The following is a 27,953-nucleotide window of genomic DNA, read 5'->3' on the forward strand; positions in this document are numbered from 1 at the left end:
GGATATGTCCAGAAAGAGGTCTTGGCTACCTTGGAACAAAAGATATCCTAAAATGGCACCAACACAAAAATTCTATGTGCAATGGCACGCTTAAATTCTCCTTTCTCCAAAATGGAAAATAAATCTGCTTCCAGCATTTGAATACTACTGGACTAAAAATCCTTTTGTGATGCTGAAGAACTGTAGGTGTGCTAGCTGATGTGGGAGGAGGATGTATCTCAGAAACACTTAACAAGACACTCTGCAGGTGGAAACAGAAAACAACGATCCCCGCCCCCCCACTCCCAACCTGAAGTGCTCCTTTCTCAGTATGATTTCCAACGACAATATCTTCATGCCGGAAGTTACTTGGCCATCCTGAAAAGTACAACTTATCCTGACATCTCAAGAGAGACGGAAAAGTTGCCTCGGAAGTCCAAGAAATGAGTCACGGTGCTCTCTGTTGATGAGTAATTTCAGGTGTCATGAAACCCTGTGCGGAAGGAGGGGAGAGGAGGGGGCGGCGGGCACATCTGCAGGAGGAAGGAGACTGGCAGCTGGGGATTGGATGGCGAGATCCCCGTTTTCCTAAAAGTGCGTCATGTCGAACCCAATTGGGTCCAGATAGTACGGGCACCCACGACGACGGGTGACCGTCTCGGAAACTCTCCATCAGACGCAAGCGAGGGGAGAGGAGGCGGCTAATTAAATATTGAGCAGAAAAGTCGCGTGGGGAGCGCATCACGTGGGCCTGGAGGCGCGCGGAGCGGCGGATAAATACCGCGGGCACCAGGCAGGCGGAGAGCGCACTCCATCTCCATCTCCTCCTCCTCCTCCTGCACTGTCGCGGCTCCGAGAGTGTGGACGGAGCGCGGGGCGAGCGCTTAGACCGGCCACAGGGTCCCTGCGGGTCAGCGGGTCTGCCCGCCGCCGCGGTAAGTGCCTGCGCCCCGCCGGGGGCTCTCCTCGCCCGGCCGTGCGCCCAGGGGGGCCCCCTGGCTGGGCTGGGGCGAGGGGCAGTGGGGGGACAGCGGAGGATGGCGGGGAGACATGCACCCCGATTGCCGGTGTCCCTCTTTGTCTTCCACCTGCGGAGCCTCCTGGCTGGGAAGTGTGGATCGGTGGGAGGGTTTGGGGCTGGAAGGGACTAGGGTCCCGGGAAGAAGCGCATTTGAGAAGCTTTGGGGCTGCTTCTCTTTCCTACATGGTACAGGCTTTTTTTCATCTTGGTTCCGTTGTGGGGCAAGACAGTGTTGCTGCCCCAAGTCTTAGGTAGCCAGACACCCCCATGTATGTCATTTTCTCCCCTCCGCGGTCTCTTCTCCCTGCCCTTCCCAGAAATCCAGCATGAAAATCCTCCTGGCCGTGGCCGTCTTCTTTCTCATCTCCACCCAACTGCTGGCGGAGGAAATCCGAGCCGGCGATGGTCTCAACTACTGGTCCGACTGGACCGACAGCGACCTGATCAAGGTGAGTCCCGGGCCCCCGGCTGGTCCTCGTGGTTCCTCCCGAGCTCCAGGAGCTGTCCCTGTCCCTCGAGAGAGCGCCCCAGGCGGGCGGCAACCGCGACCAGTGAGGCCAGTGCTTGCGGACGCACGGACGCCACCCCCGAGGTCCCGGGCGGGCGAGGGGCTGTGCCCATCGCCAACTTCGCTCCCGACCGTGGCACGCCAGTCTCGGGAGCTTCCCGGAGCAGCAATGCCCTCCGTGATGAGCCCGGGGTCCTCACCAGGCTGCGCACCTCGCAAGGTTTCACCCCCGGGGAATGGGGATTTCGGGGACCCTAGTCCAGCCCAGAGGACGTGGCGTCTGGAGACGCTAGGCAGGGGCGGGGGCAGAGGAGGGCACGTAGGACCCTGGCAGAAGCCGGGGCAAGGGGCGAGCTGCTGGGGACAGAGAGGCAGATGGAAAGCTAACTTCCTGCCGCGACATTGATTTTGGGGACCCGAGAAGGGGGCCGCAGGTCGCCCCGTACCTGGCGGCTCGCAGGCTGTTGGCGCAAGGGAGCGCGCCTCCCGGGAACCAACAGGGAAAGTCGCGCCGAGCAGGTTGCTGGCAAAGCGAGATCACCCTGCCCCGCCCCGGCCACACCTGTGTGCCTTTAGGGCGAGGAGGGGCCTGCAAACCCGCCGGAGGAGATGGGACTCAGTCAGGGGGCTCAGAGGCAGGTGAGGGAGGGTCCCCAGGCTGCGAGCAAAGAGCCGAAAGCGCTGGGCTTTGGAGACTTCACTTGCTAGTCACACGCAGGGACTTTGGGAGGCGGTGGCGCTGGACACGAGTTCCGCGAGGTGGGGTGGAGGGTGGGAGCGACCTGCCACGGACCCCACGCAGCCCCCCTCGGGGGCAAGCGCGGCCTGCTCTGGTCTCCCTGCCGAGCTGGCCCCCCAGCCCTGGCCGGCGGCAGTCCCATTGCCAGGTTCTCCCTGGCAGGAGTGCGACCTGAAGAATTGGGTTTTGGGGAGCCTCGAAACGACTGCTACACCCGGGTTTGTCCGTATGTCTGTCCCCCAGGAGGAGCTGGATGAGCCCGTTGAGCATCTTCTGCAGAGAATCGCCCGGCGACCCAAGCCTCAGCAGTTCTTCGGCTTGATGGGCAAACGGGATGCTGGTGAGATGGACAGCCATCCCTCTCTGGGTCTCCGAGGGCCACCCACCCGGTCTGCTGGCTTATTCTCAGAGCACCCAGAGTTCCCCTTGCTCTTTGAGTAATGTCCAGCCTAAAAGGAGTGGTTAAATCTCCCTCACCCCACCAATACACGCACAGCATGTGGCTGCAGGGGGAGGGAAGGAGGCACGCCTCAGTGTTAGACCCAAACCACCAAGGACAGGACCCAACCTTAGCCTCCTGGACTAAAGATCCGAACTGACAAAGCAGGAGAGGGCTGGGGCCTCCCAGAGGTAGCACTGGGAATGCTCTAAGAGCACATGGAAGCTGATGATAAACTGCTCCTTGTCGCCTGGTAGAAATATTGTTTACTTGAATGCATCGTATCATCAGTGGACTCTGTAAAAAAGTCAGTTGTTTCTAGTTAAATTCCTCAATTGCAAAACAAGTGACCCCGTTAAAGGCTCTTGATGGTAAACGTTTCTACACATCTCTATTTTACTATTGTGAATGCACATTTGGGAAAGTGGAGTCTCTTATGGTCTGAGATACAGATCCTTGATTATGCCTGTTTAATTAAGAGATGTATTTGCATCTTTCTTCCTCTTCTGAGCATCAGTGGGTGGTCCTCCTTGAATATGTGCTTTAAAAAAAATTCTTTATTGTTGAAAGTATTTTGTATGTCTCCTTCCCCACCTGCCCCCCCCCCCCCCCGCCGTCATTCCCACCTCCCCAGCACATGCCCTCACCCCCCTACTGTCTGTGTCTGTTGGTTATGTTTATATGCATGCCTATGATCTCTTACCCCCTGCCTCCCTTCTGAGGTTTGAAGGTATGCTTGATGCTTCTGTGTCTCTGGATCTATTTTTGTTCATCAGTTTCTGTTGTTGAGTATGTGCTTCTTATAGGGAAACAGATGTGGCATCGCCTAACAATTACTACCAGGCCTCGGGAGTCTCACAGTCCTGGATTGGAATCTGTGACCCATAAAAAGCACTTAAAAATTGTTTTCTATTAAGATTTTATTTATATTATCAATAATGTGTGTTTCTGCTATAGTCCTCAGGTAGTATATGAATGGGAAATGTTACGTATTTTAAACCTCACTTTATATTTTTCCTTATAAGGTAAGAGGTTTCCTCTATTCTTCTTTCCTATAGGATATGCCCAGTTCTCTAATAAAAAAAGTAAGTTCAAAATTATTTTGACATTTATCAAATACAAATGTTGATTGAATTCCACTTTATATAATACCTTAACTTATTTCCTGTTATAAGTTTGGCCTTAATGTGTTTTACTGAGACAATATATAAATGTAAGAGATGCATTATATTTCAACCAGAACATGATTGTTCAAAGCTCTATGGGTTTAGACATATCATGCTTTCAAAATGATACATTAGACATATCATGCTTTCAAAATGATACAGAACTTCTGCTGAATTTCTGACCCACAGACAGTGTGAGATAATAAATATTGGTTGTTGTTTTAAGCTGCCCCCCCCCTCCCCACTTCCAAACTCCTTTAACTCCTACAAATTGTCAGTTTAGCTCAGAATTTCAATTCTGGGGTAAAAATCCAGCACACATTATCCCTCCACACCACACAAGCACCATTTCCACTGCAAAACAAAATCAAAACTAAATATTGATAGGTATCTTCTAACTCAGTTGGGTATGCTGGATGCCATAATGATGTCACTTATAATGGTGATCTAGCAGCCAAGGGGCTCCAGTGAAAGTCTGAGTAGATAATCCTTACTAAAGGTAAAGGTGGAAATGCTGTTTTTTTATTTCATAACTGAATGGGAAACCTCAATCTATCAAAGCACAGTGGACATTTCTTAGGGCAATGAAGATGGTAAAATTGTGACACTCTATGGTCATTAGCTCCCAGTTTCCCAGGTAATGGAACCAGAGTTGACAGGCAGTCCCAGGGCCCATCTTAATTGTACTGTGCACTTAGTTGCTAGCTTGGGTTTTAGTGTCCTGGGTAGCAGAGTAGGCCAGATTAAGAGAGCAGCCCTATTTTCAACTAGTAAACCAAGGGACATTCTCTCACTCTAGTGAAAGTCATCTTTTCCAGAGGTTCCATCTTGACACTAAATAAATCATATTTACTTCCTAAGGAGTTGCTTTCAAGGGAATTATATACAGCAGAATTCTATGTAATGAAAATAAATGCACTCTATGAATGTCAAAACTGACATACTTTTCAAAAGGAGTATTATTTAAAATCCAATAAAGTAGAAAGGGTAACCTTTGAGAAGTTTGTAATTATCAGGTGTAGGGATCTGATTTAACTAAGGCTCAGTTCCTGAGGAAAACAATCTATTCAGTAACGAGAGGAAATAGGTTTGGATATTTCCCTGTCACACAAATGTGAAATCAACTCCCTAAAAATCAAAGCTAGCTTCAGTAGCAACAATATTTAAAAGTTTGTATATGTAAACAGATAAAATATAATATGAATAAAGAGTACTTGCTAATATTTAGATGTAGAATTGAGTATTTCATTTAGTATTTTAGTGTCATTTATAAAAATTATTAAGAGTTTTTTCTGACTCATCAAAACTTGATATAGACACATATTTATTATTTGAGAATATATTTAGAAGATTGTTTTTTTGATACTAATTATAATAGTTTATTTCCTCAAAGATATACATGTTAAAATACCCCTAAATGTATTTTTCCAGGACATAGAGCAGATGCCTTTTATGGACTAATGGGCAAAAGAGCTTTAAATTCTGGTATGTATAAAATCATGACTGAAAATAGACAGTATTTTAAATCTACTTACATTATTTTTTTTCTAAGGCATAGTTTTCAAATTATTTTTAAAAATGAATTTAAAATAAGTATTTATGGTGAAAAATTATAATTTTCATAAATAAATCTGAGAATGGGTTTATAGCTAAGTTAATATCACCACAATATCAACCTCTCACAAACCACCAGTCTTACCAGTGTCTGTCCCATTTAATTATTACCTAACCTGAATCTTTGGGCTAGTCTAATACTCTTTCTCTCATATCTGTCATATAAATCACATTTAAGCTTACTGAACTAAGGGTGTGGGGAATGCAGAAAATAAGACCAATTTTCACTTGTTAACAAGTTAATTTACAAGTCTTACAAGACATCACACCTGGCAGTTTTCCAACACAAAGCAAAGAAACAAAATAGAATTATTTATACAAATTACTTGCTCTTAATGAAGCTATAGATAGAAACTCAAACTCTAAAACATCCCAATGGATGTTTGAGAGTTTTATAGTCCATTCCCATGCCTTCACAAAATAACATAATCAAATCATCCTAGAGATACACACAATCAGTCTTGCCTACAAGGCTCTCAGAAAGAAGGGGTGCCACAATTCTCAAAACCCATTTTAATTCTGAACAGCTCTTTCACTTGATGTAAAGGCTGCATGCTTCCTTTCTTCTCTTCTGTTTTTATTTTCTATGTAAATGCCACATGCTTACATCTGAAAACAAACTCATCACCATATTTCCAAGGTCAAATAACCCCTATGGCATTTTCCTAAGACTGACTTGTTGTTATGCACATGCAGGCCTTACAGTCCTTGGATTGGGTTTCTTAGGAAAACTATTCAAATTCTCTTCACATGGAGTAAAAGTGGAATTAAAATACTAACCATATAATTAATCAGAAAGTAATCAGCAGCTGTCTGATCCATCTAGAATATTTCTAATTTCTAGAAAATCTGTAGCTAAGGTATGCTGCTTTAATTCTTATTTTTCTGGAAAGTCATGCAAAAAATGGTGTCTGCTAGTATTTATATTGGTTCTCTACCTTCCAAATTTAGATGACTATGTTTGTATTTCTTCATCAGTAATGTTGGGGTTGCTCAAGGTTAAATTTTAAAGACACTACCAATCCACCTCATAAAAAAATTAAAATTGTTTTGTTAATATACACTGTCTCCTGGCTTTTGGAAATGGAATATAAATTTAAGCCACTAGAATTCATATCAGTAGTCCTTATATAGCGATGGTTTTTGTGATAATCATATTAGACTTCAACTCTCCATTTCCAGAAATGATACAAGTTTTAGAACATGCTTAACTGCACAAATGATATAGGTACTATACAATTTAGAACAGATTAGAGGCACCAAAAGTAATAGTGTATTATAAGTAATAAATAGAATCACTGTAATGAATCTGAATTAATTTATAAATAAATCTTTGTTCCTTCACTTTAGTTAAGAAATATAAAAGGGAAAAATGAGCAAAAAAGTAATCCACACTCAATCGGAGATCTTTTCATAAACTCAGTTGAGGTAAAGTTCTTTTAGGCTCCTACAGCCTTTTTGTGGTCACAAACCCCTTCGACAAGCTAGAAAAATCTAGAAACCCCCTTCCCAGAGAAACCCTCCTCATCACAGACACATAAAAGTTTACCTGATAAGAAACTCAGCTTGAAGTTAGGAGAACGTTATGTTCCACCTAACCCACTGACTTGTCTTTGGTTAACTCACGTTAGCATTCTCCTCACTTCTCTGAGGAAGGGCGTCATGTCACCTGAAGCTGGCCAGGAAGTGAGCCTGTGTCAGTTATCGTCCTCCTCATATAAGCACACCAGGGTGAGGCATGAACTGTTTCCTTCCTTCAGAACTGCCCAGTTTGGGGCTCAGCCTATTCTACCCCAGAAATGCATACATGACTGGCATAAAACAATCTTTTGCCCTGTGTTGAAGGGGAAGTGATAACTGGACACTGGACTTCCCTTTTCTCTCCACAGATCCTTCTCACTGGGAAAAGCATTTGCAGTAAACCTAGGGGTTCTACGTATCTTTCCCAGTGGTTTCTGCTATTTCCATTTAAATGTAATATTTTAAACAGGGCATGCTGAATTTTTAAAAGCATAGTAGTGCTCTATGATGTAAATCTAAGTGTATAAAGGGTTAGTTAAAACGATGGAAAGTATACTTGAGTATTTTGATCATATAAATCTGATCTCTACCCTTTTGTGGTTACAGAACCCTTTGAAATTATACTAGTATACAATATGTCACATTACAACATTTATATATTATGTTATGTTTAATTTTGACCTTTTTAAGTCCAGATAGTCAATGTACTTAAATTACTTGTAGGTATATGGTAAGTCCTTTTAAAAGCAGTGATTAACCTTTCACAGGACATTAGAGTGCTAGGAGGTAAGTTAAACTGTGTTGTGTTTAGATGGCACATAAGCCCTACCTGAGGACTATGAGGCTGTTTCTAGTCTCAAGGAGCTTGGGAGGCACCCACGAGACAGGAAGAGACTCTCACAGCATAAGCTATGCCTGTATCGAGAATCAGCAAACTTTTTCTCTGAAGAGCCACACAGTAAATATTTTAGGTTTTGTGAGCCACGCAATCTCTGTAACAACTACTCAAATCTGCCATTGTAATGCTAAGTGGCCATAGACAATCTATAAACGAATGGCTGGCGCCAGGGTTTAGTAAAATGTTATTTACAAGAAAAGGTGGTGGCTGCATTCGGCCCAGGGCCTATAGTTTGTTGATTCCGTCCTAGAATAAGTTTCACATTTTGCTTTCATCCGATGAGTATTTCTGGTTAATGTAGGCACTGTCCTTTCTATAAATCATCCGGGGTGCCTGCCACTGTTTGAGAACACTGCTGAGAATCAACACTGCAGTATATTGTGGAAGATTGCTTTTGGGAAACCAAATATATGACAATCGACTAAAGTTACCATTCATTCTGTGGTTAGGTCACTTTCAGTCAGGATAGAAAGTGAGGCAAGATTGGAAGATGTGCAAATAAACCTCTTGGAAATATTTCAACGGAGGGAAATGGTCATTATGTATTTTGAAAAAGTCATTATGTGTGTCTGGATCTTGCATTCCCTCCGTGCATCCTCTTAAAGAACCCTTTCTCTTCTCTTTGTTCTCAGTGGCTTACGAAAGGGATGCGATGCAGAATTATGAAAGAAGACGTAAATAAACTACCTAATGTGTTTACTGAGCTTCATTTGTGTCAATGGTCAAAAAGAGGTAAAAAAAAAAATGAGAAGTGCACTATGCGGAATAATTATTTAATAATAATAACAACAATAATAATAATAATAATGTTTTGAGTGAAAAACTCAATGAAGTGTTTATTTTTCATATTGTGCCAAAATGTGTTGTAAAAGGGTATTATAATTCTAATATGACGATTCCCTCAGAAATAGAATCAGTAGTAATTTCTCAACAAAGCACAGTGTCCAGTGAAATTGTAAAGACCTGTCAACAATATCGTCTCCAAAGAAAGAAATCGTTTTTGTTCCCTCGAAGTAATCACATCAGTTCCTGCTGAAAGAAAGAAAGTTCACAGATAGGCCTGTGCTGCTCCATTTGTTTTTATGGTGAAAATGTACAAACTATATTTGTATCCCTGAAGCATGTTTTATGTTTTGTGACTATATAGAAATGTTTTAAAAAGTTTTCATGTGATTCTAAGGTCATCATTTCATTGTGTAATGTGTTGTGATAGTTGACATTTTAAATAAAAGAAGAAATATCTTGAAAGAACTGGCTATTCTTTCGTTAACATTTAGGTCAATCAAGCAACCATTCTTTTAGTAGATGAAATGTGTGCAAAGCTGCTTGGCTGACAAATAATGAAACACAAGTTTACTTTTTTGTTGTTGTTGTTGTTGTTAACCAGAGGATATTTTTTTCTTTGATTTATAGATAGAGTGGAAGGGAGAGGGAGAGACAGAAAGAGAGAAACATTGATATGAGAGAGGCACATCGACTAGTTGCCTCCTGCATGTGCCCTGACCAGATAGGACCCATGACCATTCAGTCCACAGGCCTACACTTTACCTATTGAGGCAAACTGGCTAGGGCTAAATTTCTTTTTCTTAAAGAAAACAACTAAAATATAATCTCAGTTTCTCTCTCTCTCTCTCTCTCTCTCTCTCTCTCTCTCTCTCTCTCTGTCTCTCTCGCAGACACACACACATACACACACACATGTGTGTGTATGTGTGTGTGTTTCTTTATGGCTCAGTCATTTGGCATATCATTCATAGAGAAAACAATTCCATTTTGGAATCCAAAGAGTAAAGCCTAAGTTCTGTTTGTACATGCCTATGATTCCCTTTTACAAAGAGGATACTGATCTACTTGGAAGATACATTTCCCTGGTTATTTCCTTGTTGGGTAACACAACTGTGCACACTACCTTTTCAGCCCTGCTTGGGTCCTAGGTATGAGTTCCCCAGTGTGTGAATCTCACTAGAATGAAGACATCCAATGAAATTCTCACAAAGGTTATCAGAAGATGATAGAAAGATGGGGGGAGGGGCTGGTAACATGATATCACCCCATAACAAAGGCAAAAGCCCCTACCCTTCATGTCTAAGGAGAGCCTGGGAATTGCTAACACCCACAGCACTCTCCAGCAAAAACTTGGGCCTTGGGAATACATACAGAGAGGGGCTCTCATAAATTTATTTAAGGGGAAGTATTGATAAGTATCTTTGGAACTGTTTTCTGATTGCACAGAGCGTGTAAAATATTAATGAGGTTAAAAACAACTCAGTATAAGCATGGTTCAGTGTAATCAAACTCCAAGAGGTTAGCCTGGATCAATATTAAAACCATCTGTGGGATTGAGAAGCTAAAACACATTTTAACCTTTCTGTCCTTAAGTGAATAACTTATTTTAAAAATTCTAACAAGTTCATTTTCCTTATAACACAACTAGAGGCCCAGTGCACGAATCCATGCACCAATGGGGTCCCTTGGCCTGGCCTGTGGGATTGGGCCAAAACCAGCTCTCTGACATCCCCCCTAAAGGTCCCAGATTGCAAGAGGGTGCAGGCCAGGCCAAGGGACCCCACAGGTGCATGATAGGGACCAGGGAGGGACATGTGAGGTTGGCAAGCCAGGGAGGGACTGCAGGAGGGCTCCAGGGTTTGTCGAGCCCATCTCACTCAGTCCTGATCAGCCAGATCCCAGTTAGAGTGTCTGTCCCCTGATGATCAGTGCACGTCATAGCAGTTGAGTGGCCTTAGTGTATCATTAGCATATTATGCTTTGATTTTGTTTGAAAGGCCAATAGGTCAACCAGACACTTAGTATATTAGGCTTTTATTATGTAAGATACATTTAAATATGACAAAGTACAGCACCCTGGAAGCCACAGCGGTCAAGCATGGACTTGGCAGGAAACTGCGGGAGGCTGCAGAAAAAGGTGGGAACCTGGGGAGGGAAATGACCTCTGAAGAACAGACAGACTTAGCAGCAACACTGGGTGCCATGAGTTAAGGAAACAAAATCTAAAAATTCTTAGGGAAAATAATATTTAGCCAAGCTATCATTTAGCAACGAGGATGAATTTGTGAAAGAAAAACCAGCTAAAAGCTGTTAGCTTAAGCCTTTACTAAGACCATCACAAAAATACAGCGCAAGATAGCTGTTCCACTACAGAGCAGACAGCCTACGGAATTCATATGTTAAACTGATGAAGGTCAAAGTTCCATTATATTCTGAAAAATTTTCACTGTTCCAGTTCTCAGAATGGATGGGAAACTTAAGCTGTATTCATCATAAGGCAAATTTTGGGGACTGGAGCCATGGTGTCAGCAGCTATTAGATAGTCAATTTGGATTCAGTAGGATTGGTAAAGAGGCCTAAGTCTTGCCATCAGTGTAATAAATTCAACCACTCAGCTGCTTTCACAAATTAAGGATGTAAGGCCTCCGAAAGTTTACCATCCATCTACTTTGAAAGAATTACTAGATTATGTATTTCAGCAAAAAGAAAAATAAATATGGGAGGAAGTAATGAACAAGAAACATGGTACGAGAGTAATAAAAAAATCACTAAATTCAAATCAGTTGGCATGTGTATATGTGTTAAAGAAACAAACTGAAAATAAAATTCCATAAGATGTCAACATGGGAGTTAGTTAGAGAAGGAAGAAGTGTAAAGGGAATCCATGCATGCTAAATTTCTTGTCCTGTTGAAAGGGTAGACTATAAAAGTATTTCACTCTTTCCTCAAAGCTAGTTTACATACATGTAAGAAAACTATTTTCTAAAGTAAACAAAGTATAGAGATAATTTCTAATCTATGCTGCATTGAGTCATTATTTGGCATAAAGAAGTATTTAGGGAAGTTGAAAAACTTCCTCTGCCACTATTATATAAAATGATAGTCTTTCCTAATATCCATTAATGGTCTCTTCTTAATAGGTATTAAGTCTATTCGGTAAATACATCATCCTGCATTTGCAGTCATTTTTCCAATCCTGATTCAATTATGTGAGGTTATAAAAATATATTCTATTATTCCATATAAATACTTTTGAATGTTTTGTTTTGTAAATTCCATTGTAATGGCTTCCTCAGTGCCCAAGTATTTTATGTGACTCCAACTCATAATTATGGAGGTTGGGTTGCAATTTCAGAAAGGTAAAACAAAATTGTTATAATACTCAGGCACAATAGATCAGAAAAGATTGGTTCATTCACTCATTTATTCACTCACTTGTCCATTCATTTATTCATCATATATCGGTTGTCCTTTATTTGTAAAACATTGTGATATGATACTGACATCAAATACTCACTGTCTTGTAGAAGAATGTGATATGTCCAAATAACCAAATTGCCTTAAGAGAAATATAGAGTCCGATTAGCCATCTGATGGCAGAGACCATTTCCCTCTGGCTCTCTGATAATTCTTTGTGCCAGGAACAGTGCTGGCTCATAGCAAATGCTCAGAGTTACTGAATGGGAGGAGGAGGGGTAAAATAAATGAATGAATGAGTAAATAAATATAAGAAGAGGTGACATGTCATCTAGGCTTTGATGATGAAAGGATCTGGTTATGGGAAGATAAAGAAGCAGGTTTCCAGAAGCAAGGTCATGGTTCCGACTCTTCTATTGATCACTCTAATTCAGTTCTTTTCCAGCAGAGCAAATAGATGCCTCAGCATGGTCCCAAACCTCCCTCTCTAGTGTCTTGCTACAACCACTTGAGAAATCAGCCATGAAAGTAAAAGCAAATGCAATCCCAAAAACTAGGGGAAATTTGTCCACCCATCAAATGAGTACTGTCCTTTCCAAACGAGTCACCTTGAGGTTTATACACTTAGTTCCATGGTGTTGACATTATTCATTACATGCTTAGAACTCTGAAAATTGCCTCCAGAATCTGCATCAACTCTCTTTAAACATCCACAATGGTTACACTTTTATTCCTTAAGAGCAGCTTTGATCTTTGGGAGTCCTAATATTTCCTCTATTTAAATGTACAAATAGTATCAACTTAGCAATGTTATTATTGAATATTTTAAAAAGGCACCACAATTGCATCCCCAGAATATTTGCTCTATGGGATTTGGATGTAAAGTGAAAAGAAGACTGAATTAGATGGTTACATCACCATTTTATTTCAATAAATTCTCAACTATCTACTACATTTCATCATTAAAGCATTCATTTTCCTTAATAATTTCATTTTTAAAATTTTATTTTATTATCAAAACACTTTACAAGAAATCTACTCTGTTACCAAATTCTTAAGTGTACAATGCATTGTCGTTGATTATAGGTATGATGTACTGCAGATCTCTATAGCTTATTCATCTCACCTGAAACTTTATGCCCATTATTAGTAGCTCCCCTAACCCCTAACAACCACCTTTCCACTATTTGATCCCATCAATGTGTCTTTCTGTGATTGGCTTATTTCACTTAGCTTATTTCACTGATTTTACTTGTCCTTGAGGTTTACCCATGTTGTTGCATATTGCAAAATTTCCTCTTTTGTAAGGCTTAATAGTATTTCAGTGTGTATCTATACCACACTTTCTTTTCTTTATATAATAGATTTCAAAGAGGGAGGAAAAGAGGGGGGGAAAAAGAAACGTCATTGATGAGAGAAAATAATTGATTGGCTGCCTCCTGCACACCCCACACTGGGGATTGAGCCCACAACCTGGGCATATGCCATGACCGGGAATCAAACCATGACCTCCTGGTTCATAGGTGGATGCTCAACCATTGAGCCACGCATGCCAAGCTATCCACTCATCTTTCAATTGACATTCAAACTTCTTTTCACATCTCAGCTACTGTAAATACTTCTGTGATGATCATATGCATGCTAACATCTCTTTGAGATACTGATTTCAATTATTTTGCATAAATATCCAGAAGTGGGATTGCTGGATCACATGAAAACTCTAGTTTAAATTTTTTTAAGGATTCTCATGCTTTTTTTCTATAGTGGTTGTACCACTTAGCATTTTTACCAACAGTGAACAACATTTCATAACGGCATATTTTCAAAAAGCTCAATGGAATTGAAGTACAAACTAACATGTATTGGAACATCATCAGAGTTGCTGACAATTCAGTAAGATCTTGAAGTAAGATCAAACTAATAACTTAAAAGTTTAGAATATCATTTTAAAGAATTATTTCATAGCAAATAAGTATATCAAGAGAACTAGAATTTTTTATTAGTGAAAATCTTGCCAGTGATTCTGAGCCAGAGAAACAGCCTTACAAAAACTTCAAAGAGTGAGCGTCTTTTTGATGTAATATCCAGCAGTACATGTTACCATGAAACAAAGAAACACCCTATTTTAAAAATGGTTTAATTTCTCAGAATAGGGTCTTATCTATGCTCCTAGATGGTGAATATACTTTTCCTTGTATCATCATATAACACAGTATAAATGCCATGTCTTCAATGCCCGATACTAGTGAAGATATGCCAATGTCTTTCCCATCATATCCAGGATTGTCTATACTTTGTGTATGCCATCTTTCTATGTTAATGATAAATTTCTTCCATTATTCAGTAATAGTCAATGACACCCTGTCCTCTTTACAGTTCTTTCTCAGGTTCAAACTGTCTCATGCTTCAAATTTCTCAGACTTTAAATCCCTCTCTAATGGAGGGCATCCTTCCTTTTAAGGGATCACCTGATTGGGTCAGGTCACCCAGAATAACCTCTCCTTTATAAAGTCACTGTGCCATATAACATAACCTAGTCAGGAGAGTGATAACCCACCTTATTTACAGATCCCTCCAACACTCAAGGTTTGGAGGTCATCTTAGAATTCTGCCTTCCATAAATTCCACCCAGTTCAGCAGTCTCCCAAACCACTGGCTCTGCTGTGAGCTCCATCAAGCTGGACAGCAGATGTATCATGATTCTAGCATATTTCTGAGGGCAGTGCTACTGATTGTGGGCACAGAGACTAATGAGCCACAAAAGTTCTGCTCACTCACCAAATTTCAAACAAAAATTTTAGGGGCTTACAACTTTTTGTAAAGAGAGGTACCCACCTAAATAACCTAAGATTATTAAAGAAAACAAGAACACTTTAAATGTTGGTTTCAGATTATCAATACCAATTATGCAAAAGTATGTTCTTCCTGCAAAAGAGTTGTGTTCTGATTCTCCCCTTCACCATGAAAATGAAAGTGATGATGAATGATGGCTTTACAAAACTATGCTCCACCTATGATAATCTTGAGCCTCTTTGTTGAGCTAACTCAGTAAAAGATGTATTCTGCCTGAAATATATGGCAGGCTGTTAGCAGCTGTTCCATCAGTCTATTTCAATGCCTACAGTTCTATTTCAGATTTTCCCTGTCTTTCTCCTGGACCCTGCTAGTGCCTAGGGTTCATTAGTATGCCTTTTTTTCTTGATAACCAGACATGATGCATTGGGTAACGGGAACTACTAGAAGTAGGCCTGGATTCCCTGCAATCACCCATCTGTCTCTTCAATCTTGAGGCAATGGTTTGCTCTGTTTCCTCCCTTCTCATACAGATCAAGAAACATCATTTTAAAAATGTATGTACCCCTATGTTCATTGCAGCATTATTCATGTGGCTAAGTCATGAAAACACTGAACATGTCCTTCCATAGATTATAGATAAAGATGTGGTTTATATATATATACAATGGAATACTACTCTGCCATAAGAAAAGGTGAAATATGCCATTTGTGACAACATGGATGGGTCTTGAAAATATCATGCTAAGCAAATTAAGTCAGACAAAAAAAGTAAAGAACCATATGTTTCACTCATATATGAAATATAAAACTGAAAACAACAAATGAACAAATAAGACAAACAAACAAAAACTCATAGATCTAGACAACAGTATTTATAAATTGCACTGTTCAGAATGATTCTTGGGACTGGAGTATGATAAGGAATTCACTAGCAAACATGAAGTAAGGACATAGCCAATTTTAAAAACAAAATTGTCTTTCCTAAGTAGTTTAGGCATGATACATTTCACATACACACTAAAATCTTTACTATGACATTGACATTTGAGAGGAGAAGTAGCTTCCATTTGAATTTTATTAAGAAATCACAATATACAGATACATTTTCAGTTTGGGGTCCTCAGGCCTACTATCATCCCTTCTAGATTCTCCTCCTTTGTTCATCCACCAAAATTGTTCTACTTAAGGATCTGGTATCAGAAATGGAGGCTTTAGTTTAAATTTAAATAATTTTGCTATATTCTCCCAGGGCAACTTGACTTTAAACCTCAACTCCAAAGGTAGAACAAGTGGATTGTCCACTGTCATAGACATTCACAGTATCAACCAACAGATGGGGAGAGATTTAGTAATCCATGATAATGATAAAACATATACAACCTATGAGACTAGCCCTTGGCCTTCAGAACTCAGACTTCTTCTTAAAACACAGAAAAAAACATCATGTTTTTCTTTGGTTAAAATTTTCAGTGGCCCAAGTTTCCAAACATGTTATTTTATTTACAGTTTTACTGTCATTTCCTCTTTGATTAAAAAAATGGATGACTTTCCCAACACCTTCATTTTCCATCAAAAATCAGAAAAACAGGAATAATGAACAACATAAACTGATGAACAAAAATAGATCCAGAGACAGAGAAGCATCAAACAGACCATCAAACCTCAGAAGGAAGGCAGGGGGGATAGGAGGGAGAGAGTAAGAGATCAACCAAAGGACTTGTATGCATGCATACTAGTATAAGCATAACCAATGGACACAGACACTGGGTTGGGGGGAGGAATGAGGGCATTTGGGGGGGGGCGTGGCCAGGGAGAGGTCAAGGGGGGAAAAGGAGACATATGTAATACTATATGTAATACTTTAAACAATAAAGAATTTTTAAAAATCAGAAAAACATTACATAACATCATTAAACTATTCTATGCTCAAATATTTTCTCTAAGACTGGTTCCTCTTATCACCTGTTTACATATTTCTGTTCAAAGGAACATTTTATTGAAACAGGAGAGAGATGGTATTGTTGTGTTTGTTCTATAGTACACAAACACCTAAAAACTCCTATCAGCAATATAAAGGCTATATATCTAAGATGACAGCCTGCATTTGAAATATGCTATAAAGCATTTCTCTTAAATTATACTGTGTGGAATGCTATAAAAATGTTTTTCTTTTTGTACAATGTATGTTGTGCAATGTACAATGTTACAGTATTTTTAAAACTTAAAAAAGGTTTTTTTGAGAAGGAAACAACCAAGATACGAAGCATTTGTCCTTTTTCCTAACTGCTATCATTAGTTTACAAGTTAGGATCTCAGGTTCTGAGGCTTTGAGAAATATAAGCCATCCCTCATAGAAAAAGAAGCTAGCAAGACAAAGTCGTTTCACTGTAAGCAGATACATATATTGTTGTTAATTCTCCTCAGCTGGGGATTTTCCATTGATTTTTAGGGAGAAATACATCAATTGGTTGCCTCCTGTGTGAGCCCCAACCTAAATGGAGCCCAGGACTCTTTGGTCCTCTAGCCAAAGTTCTATCCACTGAGCAAAACTGGCTAGGGATAAGCAGTTATATTTAAATAGTTGGTTCAGCCCAGACCAGTTTGGCTCAGTGGATAGAGCGTCGGCCTCTGGACTGAAGGGTCCCAGGTTCGATTCTGGTCAAGGGCATGTACCTTGGTTGTGGGTGCATCCTCAGTGTGGGGGGTGCAGGAGGCAGCTGGTCGATGTTTCTCTCTCATCAATGTTTCTAGCTCTCTATCCTTCTCCCTTCCTCTCTATAAAAAATCGATAAAATATATTTTAAAAAATAAAATAAATAGTTGATTCAATCCTGGTGCTGAAACCATGTTAGCCAAATTAATCACTAATTATTTATACTTATAAAAATGAAAGATTGTCTGTGAATTTCCAGGTGTAAATGCCAGTTCTCTGTCCCTTGACTAAATGAATTTTGGATTGAATAGACAAAGCTAAGACATACTTTAAATATGCAAAACAATGCTATGCCTTTTGCATAAATACCTGCGTGTCATAGAAAAAGGACCACGATGAAAAACATGGAAATTCAGGAGAGTGCTTACCTCTGGTGACGGGCTTCCAGAGTCCGGGTACAGTTGACCCTTGAACAACAGGAGTTTGAGCTGCAGGATCCACTTACATGTGGGTATTTTTTTCAGTAAATACTGTAAGCCCTTCCTGTCCACAGGTTTCACAACTGCGGGTGGAAAACATTACTTTTGCATTGCCAGCCGCAGATTCCCAACCACAATCAAAAGCAGTGTTTTCCTATTGCAAACTGTGGTTTCCCAACTGCGGATTCTCAGCCATGGACATTTCAGGGGGATTAGGGGATCCCAAGAGCTGCCTGTAGAATCAGCAGTTAGACCAGGACATGGAGGAGTGTTGTTATGCTCAGGTTTTAGACTACTCAAGAGTCTGTCCTCAACCCCCACCTTGCTCAAGGGACACTCTTGTGTTATTTCTTAAGCTGAGCGATGCATACCTAGGTGGTCATTAGCTTCTTAATCCCTTGTAGTATGTCGGCAATATTCACAAATAGTTTAATTAGAGGTTAAAGAATTTATTTTTATTTATTTATTTTTTTTTTAAGGAGCGCCTAACAATAGAGTGCTGCATCCATGTCGGGCCTTCTTATGAAAAGACTTTTCTTAAAGACCTAGGTAAGGTCTCTCCCTGTGGGGCAGGCATGGCCAAGGGTGACCCTGGGTGGGGCGGCTGAAAGGCTTAGAAAAGACAGACAAGAGAATGAAAGCTGGGTCTCGGTAGGATGCTGCTTCTGAAAGACAGAGACTGCGCCTACAGCTGTGTCTTTATTTTATAGTCAGGTTTCCAGGCGGCAAAGTAAAGGCATGGTCAAGATGTTCACAACATTCTCTCGGGTTTTGATCCTACTCAACTACGTGCACTTGAACTCTATCAAGCCCACATCACTCAGGCATGTGTTCGGACCATAGGTTCAAGCTTACAGTGACAGCTGTTGGCTATAATTGTGCTGGGAGGGCCCTACCCTCCAAGCTGGGACTTGCACGTGGCAATGAGAGGAGTGTGTCTTCTCATCAGTCCAAAGCTTGAACCTGTCCAAACACTGCCGCTCTCCACACCTACCCTCCTCCCAGCGCACACCGGTATGGGACCCTTCCAACATGATGGCGTGACAGTGCCCCTGCCTCCCAGGGAAGCCGTGACCCCTGGATCTAGAGCCCTGCTCTGTCCTCACAATTGCACACAGAAACAGTCCCTCCCAGGGTTCCCTGCCCTCAGCCGCTCCCTGCTCATGGCATCTTCTCGCTGGGCCCGGCCTCTGCCATGAGAGGCCCCACACAACCCACTCCAGCCAGTTCCACTTTTCCCTGGCACATCTCAATTGCATAGAATGCCTCAAGGAGCCATTTTTTAAAGTCCTTTTTGAAATGACTGATAACATGGCATTAATATTATAAAACATTCCTCCCAGCACAGGCTTCTACTGACTGTTCTCATTACTAAACCTCAGATGGTCCGCAGAGTGGCTGGTTTTCTTAAATAGCCCATGTTCATATGTACACAGCTGGCTTCCTCATTTTATATTCTGCTTTTATGTTTACAACTCGGCTTAATAGTACAAGTGCAAAACGCTCCACGTTTTAGTGCCTCCACTGGAACCATGTTCCCATGCTCCCTGCTCATGATGCCCAAAGCTGAATTAGCATTTGGTGAAATGACGCCACAATATATCGTCTTCAATAAGTTTTTTGCTGCAAACACTCCTCCATTATTGCCAACAGACATTTAGGCTTTTGGAAAAGTATGGATTCCCTAGAAATTGGCAAGGATGTTTTACAGGAAAATTTTTGGTCCCAGTCACTCAAACTGTGTGATGTTGTCACACCCAGTACACACAGAGAAAGTCAGGGTATCCCAGAACTACCAAAAAAATATATATTATTTAAAATACTGTTTAAAAAGTTAGTGGAGAAAAACAATTCAAAATGAAGCTCAACAACTGAAAAGACAAATAAACAAACAAACAAACAAAAAAACACCTTAGTCAAAGGGTTAGGGCCCTGAAAGATTTAAGGTAGCGTGCAAGTCAGGTTTTAGTACGTCACCAACCATCCCACTCTGACCTCACACTTACCTCCCTTTCTGTGCCTCTTCCCATAGCCAGAACCTCCCTGTGTCCCTGTGTCCTCACTCTACCTCGTGCTGAAATGAATTGCCACCTGGCCTAACTCTTCCTGAGCAGTTCGTCACACCCAGAACCTACCCTTCCCTGCCACACCATCATCAAAACCCAGCAGTTCTGTGGCTCATCCACAAGAGCTCCATTTCACAATGGAAATCCGTGCTCTCTTAAAGTACTACTGGAAGATTATGGCAGTGGTCAGCAAACTCATTAGTCAACACAGCCGCAGTTTGCCGACCACTGGGTTATGGCTACCATTGTACCTTACAGACATTTACATGAGCTCTAATCCAAATAAATGCATCTTTGACATGCCCTATAAGGTAGCTCGGAGGAGACATTTGGGAAGGGAGGGGTGAGGGGGGTGGTTGTTGCTTATGATGTTCTTTTAGTTTTCCTAAATTACAACCCCTGAGTAACTGATAACTCCATCTGCCCTGAAGCTATGTATTGGGTTGGCCTTGCAGGAGTAGGAGTGGGTCCTGCTTCTTTGTGTGTGCGGTTGTTATCCCCCAAGAAATCCCATGCCACCTTGACTGTGTCATGCTCCTACACAGGATGGGACAAGCAGATGGAGTTGGTCTCAACACTCTGCTTTTAACTCAGTCAGGCCCAGGCAGACAGCTGCAAGCTCTCCGGAGTCCTGCACTCTGAGTCCTCACTAGTGGCCAGACTGCGACTCACTTCCAGGCCCGCCCCTGGGGTCTACCAGCTCCGCACTTGTTGCTTGGCTTTCTGTTTGAGAGTTAGTGCTCTGGGTCTTGTGTCCTGCTCTCCATCTCCAATCTGGTCCAGCCTCACCCACTTACAAGATACCAAGTTTGTCCCACCTGATTCAAGCCTGACCCTAAGACTACCCCAGTGACAGCCTGCCTGGGTAGTGCTTTCCTCTGGCCTTTCAGCTTCCACTTCAGCTCTTCTGTCTCTTTTTAGTGGTCAGGATGAGCAAGCCAGCCTTAGATGTGGGTGCAGGAAACTGTTAGCTGCACAGTGATTATGTGTTTGTATAATTGGAGGTTAGGAGCCTAAACCCTGGAGTTGGACCACATGGGTTCAAATCCCACGTCCATTACCCTTTGGCTATTTAACATTGGGAAACTTCCTTAACTTCTCCCAAGCCTTGCTTTGTGGGAACGATCAAGAGACTATGGCATAAGCTGATAGTTGAAAATAAATGAGACATACAAATACTATGCCTAGCCTGGTAACTAGCAGGAAATGAATGGTCAACACATTAGCTAATGCTAGAATCATTACTGTGACCAGGTGTTATAGGGACTCTTGGTTCCACTATTAGAGATTCAATCCTTTACCAGCCCTAATGCACAGTGGACTTTTGGTAACAGCCAGAGAACTTGGTTCTTGACAGGAGGGCAGTGAACTCCAAAAAACCTGAGGGCAGAAGTGGGTGGGAAAATTTGTCAAAAGCAAGAGGTATAGGCAGAGAAGCAGCAATAAAGATGAACTTCACCTAATTCACAGGTGATTGGGGCTGACTCTCATGACTGGAGGGGGCATGGATGTGTGACTGCAGATGGAAAGGGAGAATGTATATTGCATAAATAACCACCATGGTACTTCCGTTTTAAACAACTCAAAGAGTACCATGCTCAGGGGAGATGTGCTAGGAGTGCCATTAAATGAAACACAATGTGAAGAGTGCTCTCTGGAGCTGTGTGACAGGGTGGCTCTGGAGTGCCACAGTCCTCAGCATGCATTTCACACCACTCCACCCCAGCTCCCCCACTGTGCAAAATCTCTGCTCGAAGGTAAAAAAGGATTGATCTAAGCCAGTGGTTTTCAACCGGGAGCAGTTGTGACGCCCAGGGGACATTTAGTTATCACAGCTGGGCAAAAGAGGGGGTTGCTACTCACATCTCTCAGGTAGAGGTCAATGATGTTGCTAAACATTTATCAATGCATAGGGCACACATATATCATAGACTGACTCCACTCTTTGATGCTTGCTGACAACTTTTAAGCATCTCCCCCTTGTGACCAACATCTGGGCAAGCTGATAAGAAACCCTAGTGCTACGACCTGTGGCTGGACTGACAAATTAAAGTACACAAGCTCCTGAATGCATGGGGAAATACTTGCCCACCCCATAAGCATTTCAGAGACCCCAAGCTCGTCTCCACTTTTTGCTTTTACAAGCCCTGCTCTCTCCAGAAAGCCTAATGATGAATTTCATAAACCTTTCATACCCTGTATGTGGGGGGCATCATCCATCTTAACATCAAAACTAAATTTTATGTGGGTGTCTATTCTGCTTCTGCAGAGTAATAACACAGAGTAGACGGGAATAAAAGAGACGTTTGTCAAGGAGCAGGCAGGCCCCTCCTGCAGCAATAAGGCAAAGGGAAGTCACAGAAATTCCTCCCAAGTGTTCTGGTGTGACTAGAGAAGATGTAATTGCTCAATGTGTCTCTGTGCTCTCTGCCATGCACGGGTCTATGACATTAACACATTTGCTTTGATGCTGAAGACCAGCCCCCGAGCCTGGTCAGTTTACTTGAAGGAAAATCTAAGAAGAGCAAAATGTACCTCCATTCCTCATTGTTGAGAAACATGCTATAGGCAGGGACCATTTCCTCCAAGCAGAAAATTTTCGTGATAGTCTAAGGTTATTTTTGCCCAAAACTCACACAAAATTATTCATCTCTAAGGAAAGGTAGGATATTGCTTGCCTGCAATATTCCCATCTTATCAACTGGTATATAAGAACACTGCAGGCCTTGACGTCAAGCTGAGATTAAAATCCAATTTGCCAACAGAGAGAGAATTTTTCATCAATTTGGTGAATATGGGAAATAGAAAAATCAGCTTGTCACCCCAAAAATATATGAGACACTACATTTAATATATAGGAAACAAATGTTGTCAACATCCTTCTCTGGGGGGGAGAGGGGGGGAAGCTTAAAAAAAAAATTCCTTTCCACTCTGAAATGCTTTAGCAGCAATGTAGTCTTCAGAGCAGTGAAGAAATATTTCTCTTCCTTCTTTACCAGGATTTAGTATCTTTAGTGCCTCTGCATCCTAGAGACTGAATAGGAGAGTTCTGAAAGATGAAACTTCAGGGAATTATGTCTGTCTGTGCTTTGTAATTTCACAAGCTGCTCAGTATCTGTCATTCATTTCCTGCCAGTGCCTAAATGGCTACCTTTAAGATCTCTTTCTAGATGAGAGCCCAGGAGACAGGTAAGCAAAGCTTTGGTCACTGATCACTCTCACTCAGTGATGACTGAGCAGCATCTATAGTCGTGACGAGATAGACAACAAAAAGCAGGTTGGATTCATTCAAAAAAGGTAACCGTCTCTGCAAGGCTGGAACTTGCCTCCTGGGTCGGGTATGTATATAAGAGCAGAGATAGGAGTTTTTGAGTAATTTTTTTTAAAACTTATATTAATTATCACTAACTACTATGTCTTAATCACCCCAGCACTAATATAGTAGGCACATAGTAGGCACATAATAAATGTCACAGAAAATGAATGGGTCCATTAGAACCAATTGGGATTTTTACTGGCCACTGAAGTTTATTTTATAGTCACATACATTGATGATTAAATGTGTAGATAGCTAAGTCATTCTAATTTAAAAATTAGTATGATCTGCAATGTCTAAATTATACTAACAAAACACTGCCTGTTGTAAAGGACTGTAAAGAACATTTGTGTACATTCTCAGCATTAGAGAAGCTTGGTTGCGGGTGGGGGTTGTCTTATTTTAAACTTTACCCATCTGCTCTTCAGAATGGCCACTAAACCAATTCATACTTCTGCAAGCTGGATAAAAAGGGTGGTCATCAATCCACATCTTTGCTAGCACTTAAGCTCATCCCTTTTTATTAATTTTTACAGCGTGATGTGTGTAGTTACTGTAGTTTTCACTTGCATTTTTCTTGATTTGTAGTGAGATGGAGCATGTTTCTGGGTTACTTGGGTTTAGTCTTCAGCTGTTCTGTAAATTGTCTCATAACTTTCCCCTGTTTTTCAATGGAGCTTATTATCTTCTTCCTATTGATTTGTAAGAATCGTTATACATCCTGAGTACCAACCTCCTGTTGGCTAAATGAACTGAAAATATATTCAATGCATTGTCTTTAATGCTTCCTTAAAATGTTTTTGATGTAGTGCTTATTTTAATATAATTAAATCCATCGATCCTTCCTCTTGTAACCACAGCAGCATTGTTTGCAATAATTGGGGGGGGGGGGGGTTAAGGGGGATAGAAACATTCAATAAAACATCAGCAGGAAAATGGGAAAAAAAATCCAGGTATATTCAGACCATGAAATGCTATGCAACAGTGAAGGTATATTCAGACCATGAAATGCTATGCAGCTTCATATATCAGCATAGGTAAAGCTCACAGATAAAACAATGAACAGGAAAGACAAGTTGAAGAAGACAATAAGTAATACAAATATACACCAACTTTAAAAACCTTTAAAATGATTTGACATAATGCATCAAGAAATATATGAAAAGACAAATTCCCAAGTCAGGTTTATAATCTAGCTCTTTGTGTTTTCATAACTTTTATACTTTGAAATAAGTATATTGACTACAGTAGCAGCTCTTGGGTCTAAGTCATTCTCTAATGTGCCACATAAATCTTCCCCAAAAGCCACATTGAAGAAACACTGATTCTACATCACAAATTCTTAAGACAGTGTCTTCCAGGATGAGAATACGGGATCATCGCCAATGCACGGGGAAAGAGAATCATCCAAGCTATGTCACCTTCATAGACCTAAAATGATTGATCTACAGGCAATCAACTCACAACATGATTTTTTATGCCAAATATACAATGGAACATAGATTTGATCACTCAAGTCTCCAGAAAGACAACCAAACCCAATATCTAGGTGAAATACAAGAATACTAAAAACTTCTATTTAAAGTTTGGTTAGAAGGTGAACAAAATCATAAGGGCTTACTTTAGAAAGCTGTCATGTCACTACAGCAGAATTGCAATGACTCCCAGTGCCAGGGCACAAACACTTCTAGAAACATTACTGGTCTCAGGACTGTCAGAGAGCCAACTGCCACTGCTTATGGCTTGGACAAGCAGTGTTTTTGATGTATTAATCCTCCTCTTGAAGATGGGGTCTTTGAGGTCTAGTCTTCAACTAGTAACCAGGGACATCTGGTTGGGTGGAAAAAACTTCTTAACCCAAAGCCAAACATTTCAATGTCAAGGTCAAGGGAAATATATTAAGGAGATTCGTAAGAAAAGGAGGCTATCTGATGCTTCTCTAATGCTTGTGAACATTTTAAACACATACTCTTCCACGATTTAAGTTGATTTCATCTACATCTACTTTACCCATGCTGTCTTGACAACTGAATGCTGGCATGTTTTGTAGCATGCTGGACCATGTGGTGAAAGTCCTTCACAGAGTCAGTGAAGACATATAATGTGTCCATAGCTCTTTGGTCAGCGGTTCTGCTTATATCCCCAAGATTCAGAAGCTCCCGCAAGATTTCCTCAGGGATGAGAATTTAAATTGGACTATAAACTCTGATAAGGCTGTTGCTTATGGTATAGATGTCCAGGCAACCATCTTGGTTAGAGAAAAATTTGACTATATCTAGAATTTGCTACTCATTGTGACTCCCCTGGTTCCTTGGAGCTATACCTACTGAGTGCCATTATTTGCTAAGTAGGAACAAACTGTCATTCCATACTATAATGATTAGTTGGTGCATTCATTCAGGTCTATGAAGTTGAGTGGGCAGTAACCAAGAATAACCACATACTAGCCATATGTGAGCTCACAGATGTTTCTCAGATTGAAGAAATGTTTATATAGATGTCTCCAGCATCCTCAATATGTTTTATATACACAAGAATACACAAAAAAGAGGATAAAATCATGACAAATACCACTTGGGCAAGGAAGATATTAAGCATATAGTCCAGGAAGTAGTAAAATATAAAGATGAAGAAAAGAAGCAAAGACTCTCACTGTGGTCTTCTGAGGTTTCTCTAAGGATCTCAGCCTTCCTTAGTACTTACACTGCCTTTTCAGCTCTCTACTGACAGAATGCCTTTGTTATTCTCCATTTCCACTTAGGACATCTAACAAAGGTACCTCTGGCTCATCAGCCTCACTCTTAGAAATCTATCTCAAAGGAAAACTGGCAAAATTACAAAATTCTATCTACACAAGGCTATTCGTCATAGCATCATTTTATGAACACAGAGCTGAAAACAACCCAATTCCCAAAGTCCTTCAAAAAGGGACTGATCACAAAGGCTAACATAATCCATGCAATGGAGTCTGTAGCCATAAAGAGCAATAAGAACAAGTTCTGAATACTGATATCCAGGTTATATCATAAAGTGAAATAAGCAATGACTAGTAGTCTAATTATGGTATATTATGTTTGAGGATAATATATATAAATATACATATTTATTTCTACTTTCGTAAAGAAACAATGGAAGCATAAACCCAAAATTAATAAAAATGCTTCTCTACAGTGGAAGGAAGAAAAGAAGAGCCAGAACCAGAAGCAAACTTCCCTAAATGTAACTTATTTTACAGTTTTGGCAGGTTTCCCAGGGTGTAGGCCTGTAACTGGCCGAGTGACATTCTATTGGCCAAGCAGGGCACAGGAGTCAACCCAGATTCAAGAGAGGGGAATTACACCACTCCAGGGGAGGTATTTCTAAAAGTGATGTAATAAAACCACCCAACATCATCTGTTTCACAATGTAAGGCAATAAAGAGGATACAACTGCAGCAATAAAGTAATCTTGCCTAAAAAAAATTAAATTTGAACATCTAACCAGGCCTCTAACTCTCAGTTTCTGCTTATATAATGGATGGAAGAAAAAGTCAAACAGCGCCTTAAAGAAGCAATCAGCCAAATCTAGACTGTGTGACATTCTATAGAACAAAACACCAGAATAACTAACTGCATTTGAAAGGTCTGTTTGGATTATGACTAAAACAAACTAACTGTAAACTGACATCTTTGAGACAACAGGAGAAATTTGAAATTAGACTATCCAGAGAAGGAAAAATAATTTTCCCTCTACCCTTCTAGGTTTTTGGCTGAACCACCCTCTCCCGCCCCCATAATAAAGACAGATTAACATGGGGGGGGAGGGGGAGGAATCAATTTAAATTACATATGTATGTGCTTACATAGGGAGCCCTACAAAGATATGAGACTCAAAAGGTGGCCAGACAGTTGAGGCTTATATACCATCCTGAGCTAAAGGAAGGGAGAGGGGACTGGACTTCCGATGGGAGAGAAGGCAATTCACAGGAAAGTGAGAAGAGGAAAATGCTTGGTAAACAAAGACTGCCCTGCCATGCAGATAAGTAAGTCTCTCAGATGACAGAGTTATTTGTGGTAATAACTTCTTTCTGGTACAGGCTCCCTGTAGTTTCACTTACAACTTCTAATATAAATTTCCCTTCTGGAATGGTAACTTCTACTCTGTTTTCAGAGCTTATCCTGTGCCTAAGTTACAAAAAAAAAGCTCAATACCCTGGCCAGTTGTGGCTCAGTTGATTGAGCATCATCCATGTACCAAAAAGCCACTGGTTCAATTCCTGTTCAGGGCACATGCCCAGGTTGTAGGGTTTGATCCCCAATCTGGAGTGCTTCATACAGGAAGCAACTGATCAGAGGCAACCAATAGATGATTCTCTCTCTCTTTTCCTCACCCTTCCTCTTTCTCTAAAATCAATAAAAAACATTTTTGTAATTAGCTCAAATAATCCTTATGCCAAAAAGGCATACTTTTGGGTGGTTCGTTCCACTATCCTTCAACTGAGCATTAGGTGATATTGAAGGATAGCATATTATGATACCCCAAAATATACCACTTTGGTTAATTTGAACTAAGGCAC

General features: G+C 41.0%; 1 protein-coding gene and 1 long non-coding RNA gene across 2 annotated transcripts in view; one reads left to right on the top strand and one right to left on the bottom strand.

Moving 5' to 3' along the window:
- Positions 1-27,953, bottom strand: part of LOC311628999 — a 201,475-nt gene that overhangs the window by 72,061 nt on the left and 101,461 nt on the right. The gene's annotated exons all lie outside the window — the stretch shown is intronic.
- TAC1 (tachykinin precursor 1) lies at positions 613-9,136 on the top strand. The gene is made up of 6 exons (XM_084897264.1): positions 613-914; positions 1,318-1,449; positions 2,491-2,587; positions 3,745-3,771; positions 5,284-5,337; positions 8,518-9,136. The coding sequence occupies exons 2-6, from the start codon at positions 1,327-1,329 to the stop codon at positions 8,565-8,567; spliced, it is 351 nt and encodes a 116-aa protein (XP_084753390.1). The 5' UTR covers positions 613-914; positions 1,318-1,326; the 3' UTR covers positions 8,568-9,136.

The sequence above is a fragment of the Pipistrellus hanaki genome (genome assembly GCF_964339955.1).
Source record: "Pipistrellus hanaki genome assembly, chromosome: 10".
In the NCBI taxonomy this organism is placed as follows: Eukaryota; Metazoa; Chordata; class Mammalia; order Chiroptera; family Vespertilionidae; genus Pipistrellus; species Pipistrellus hanaki.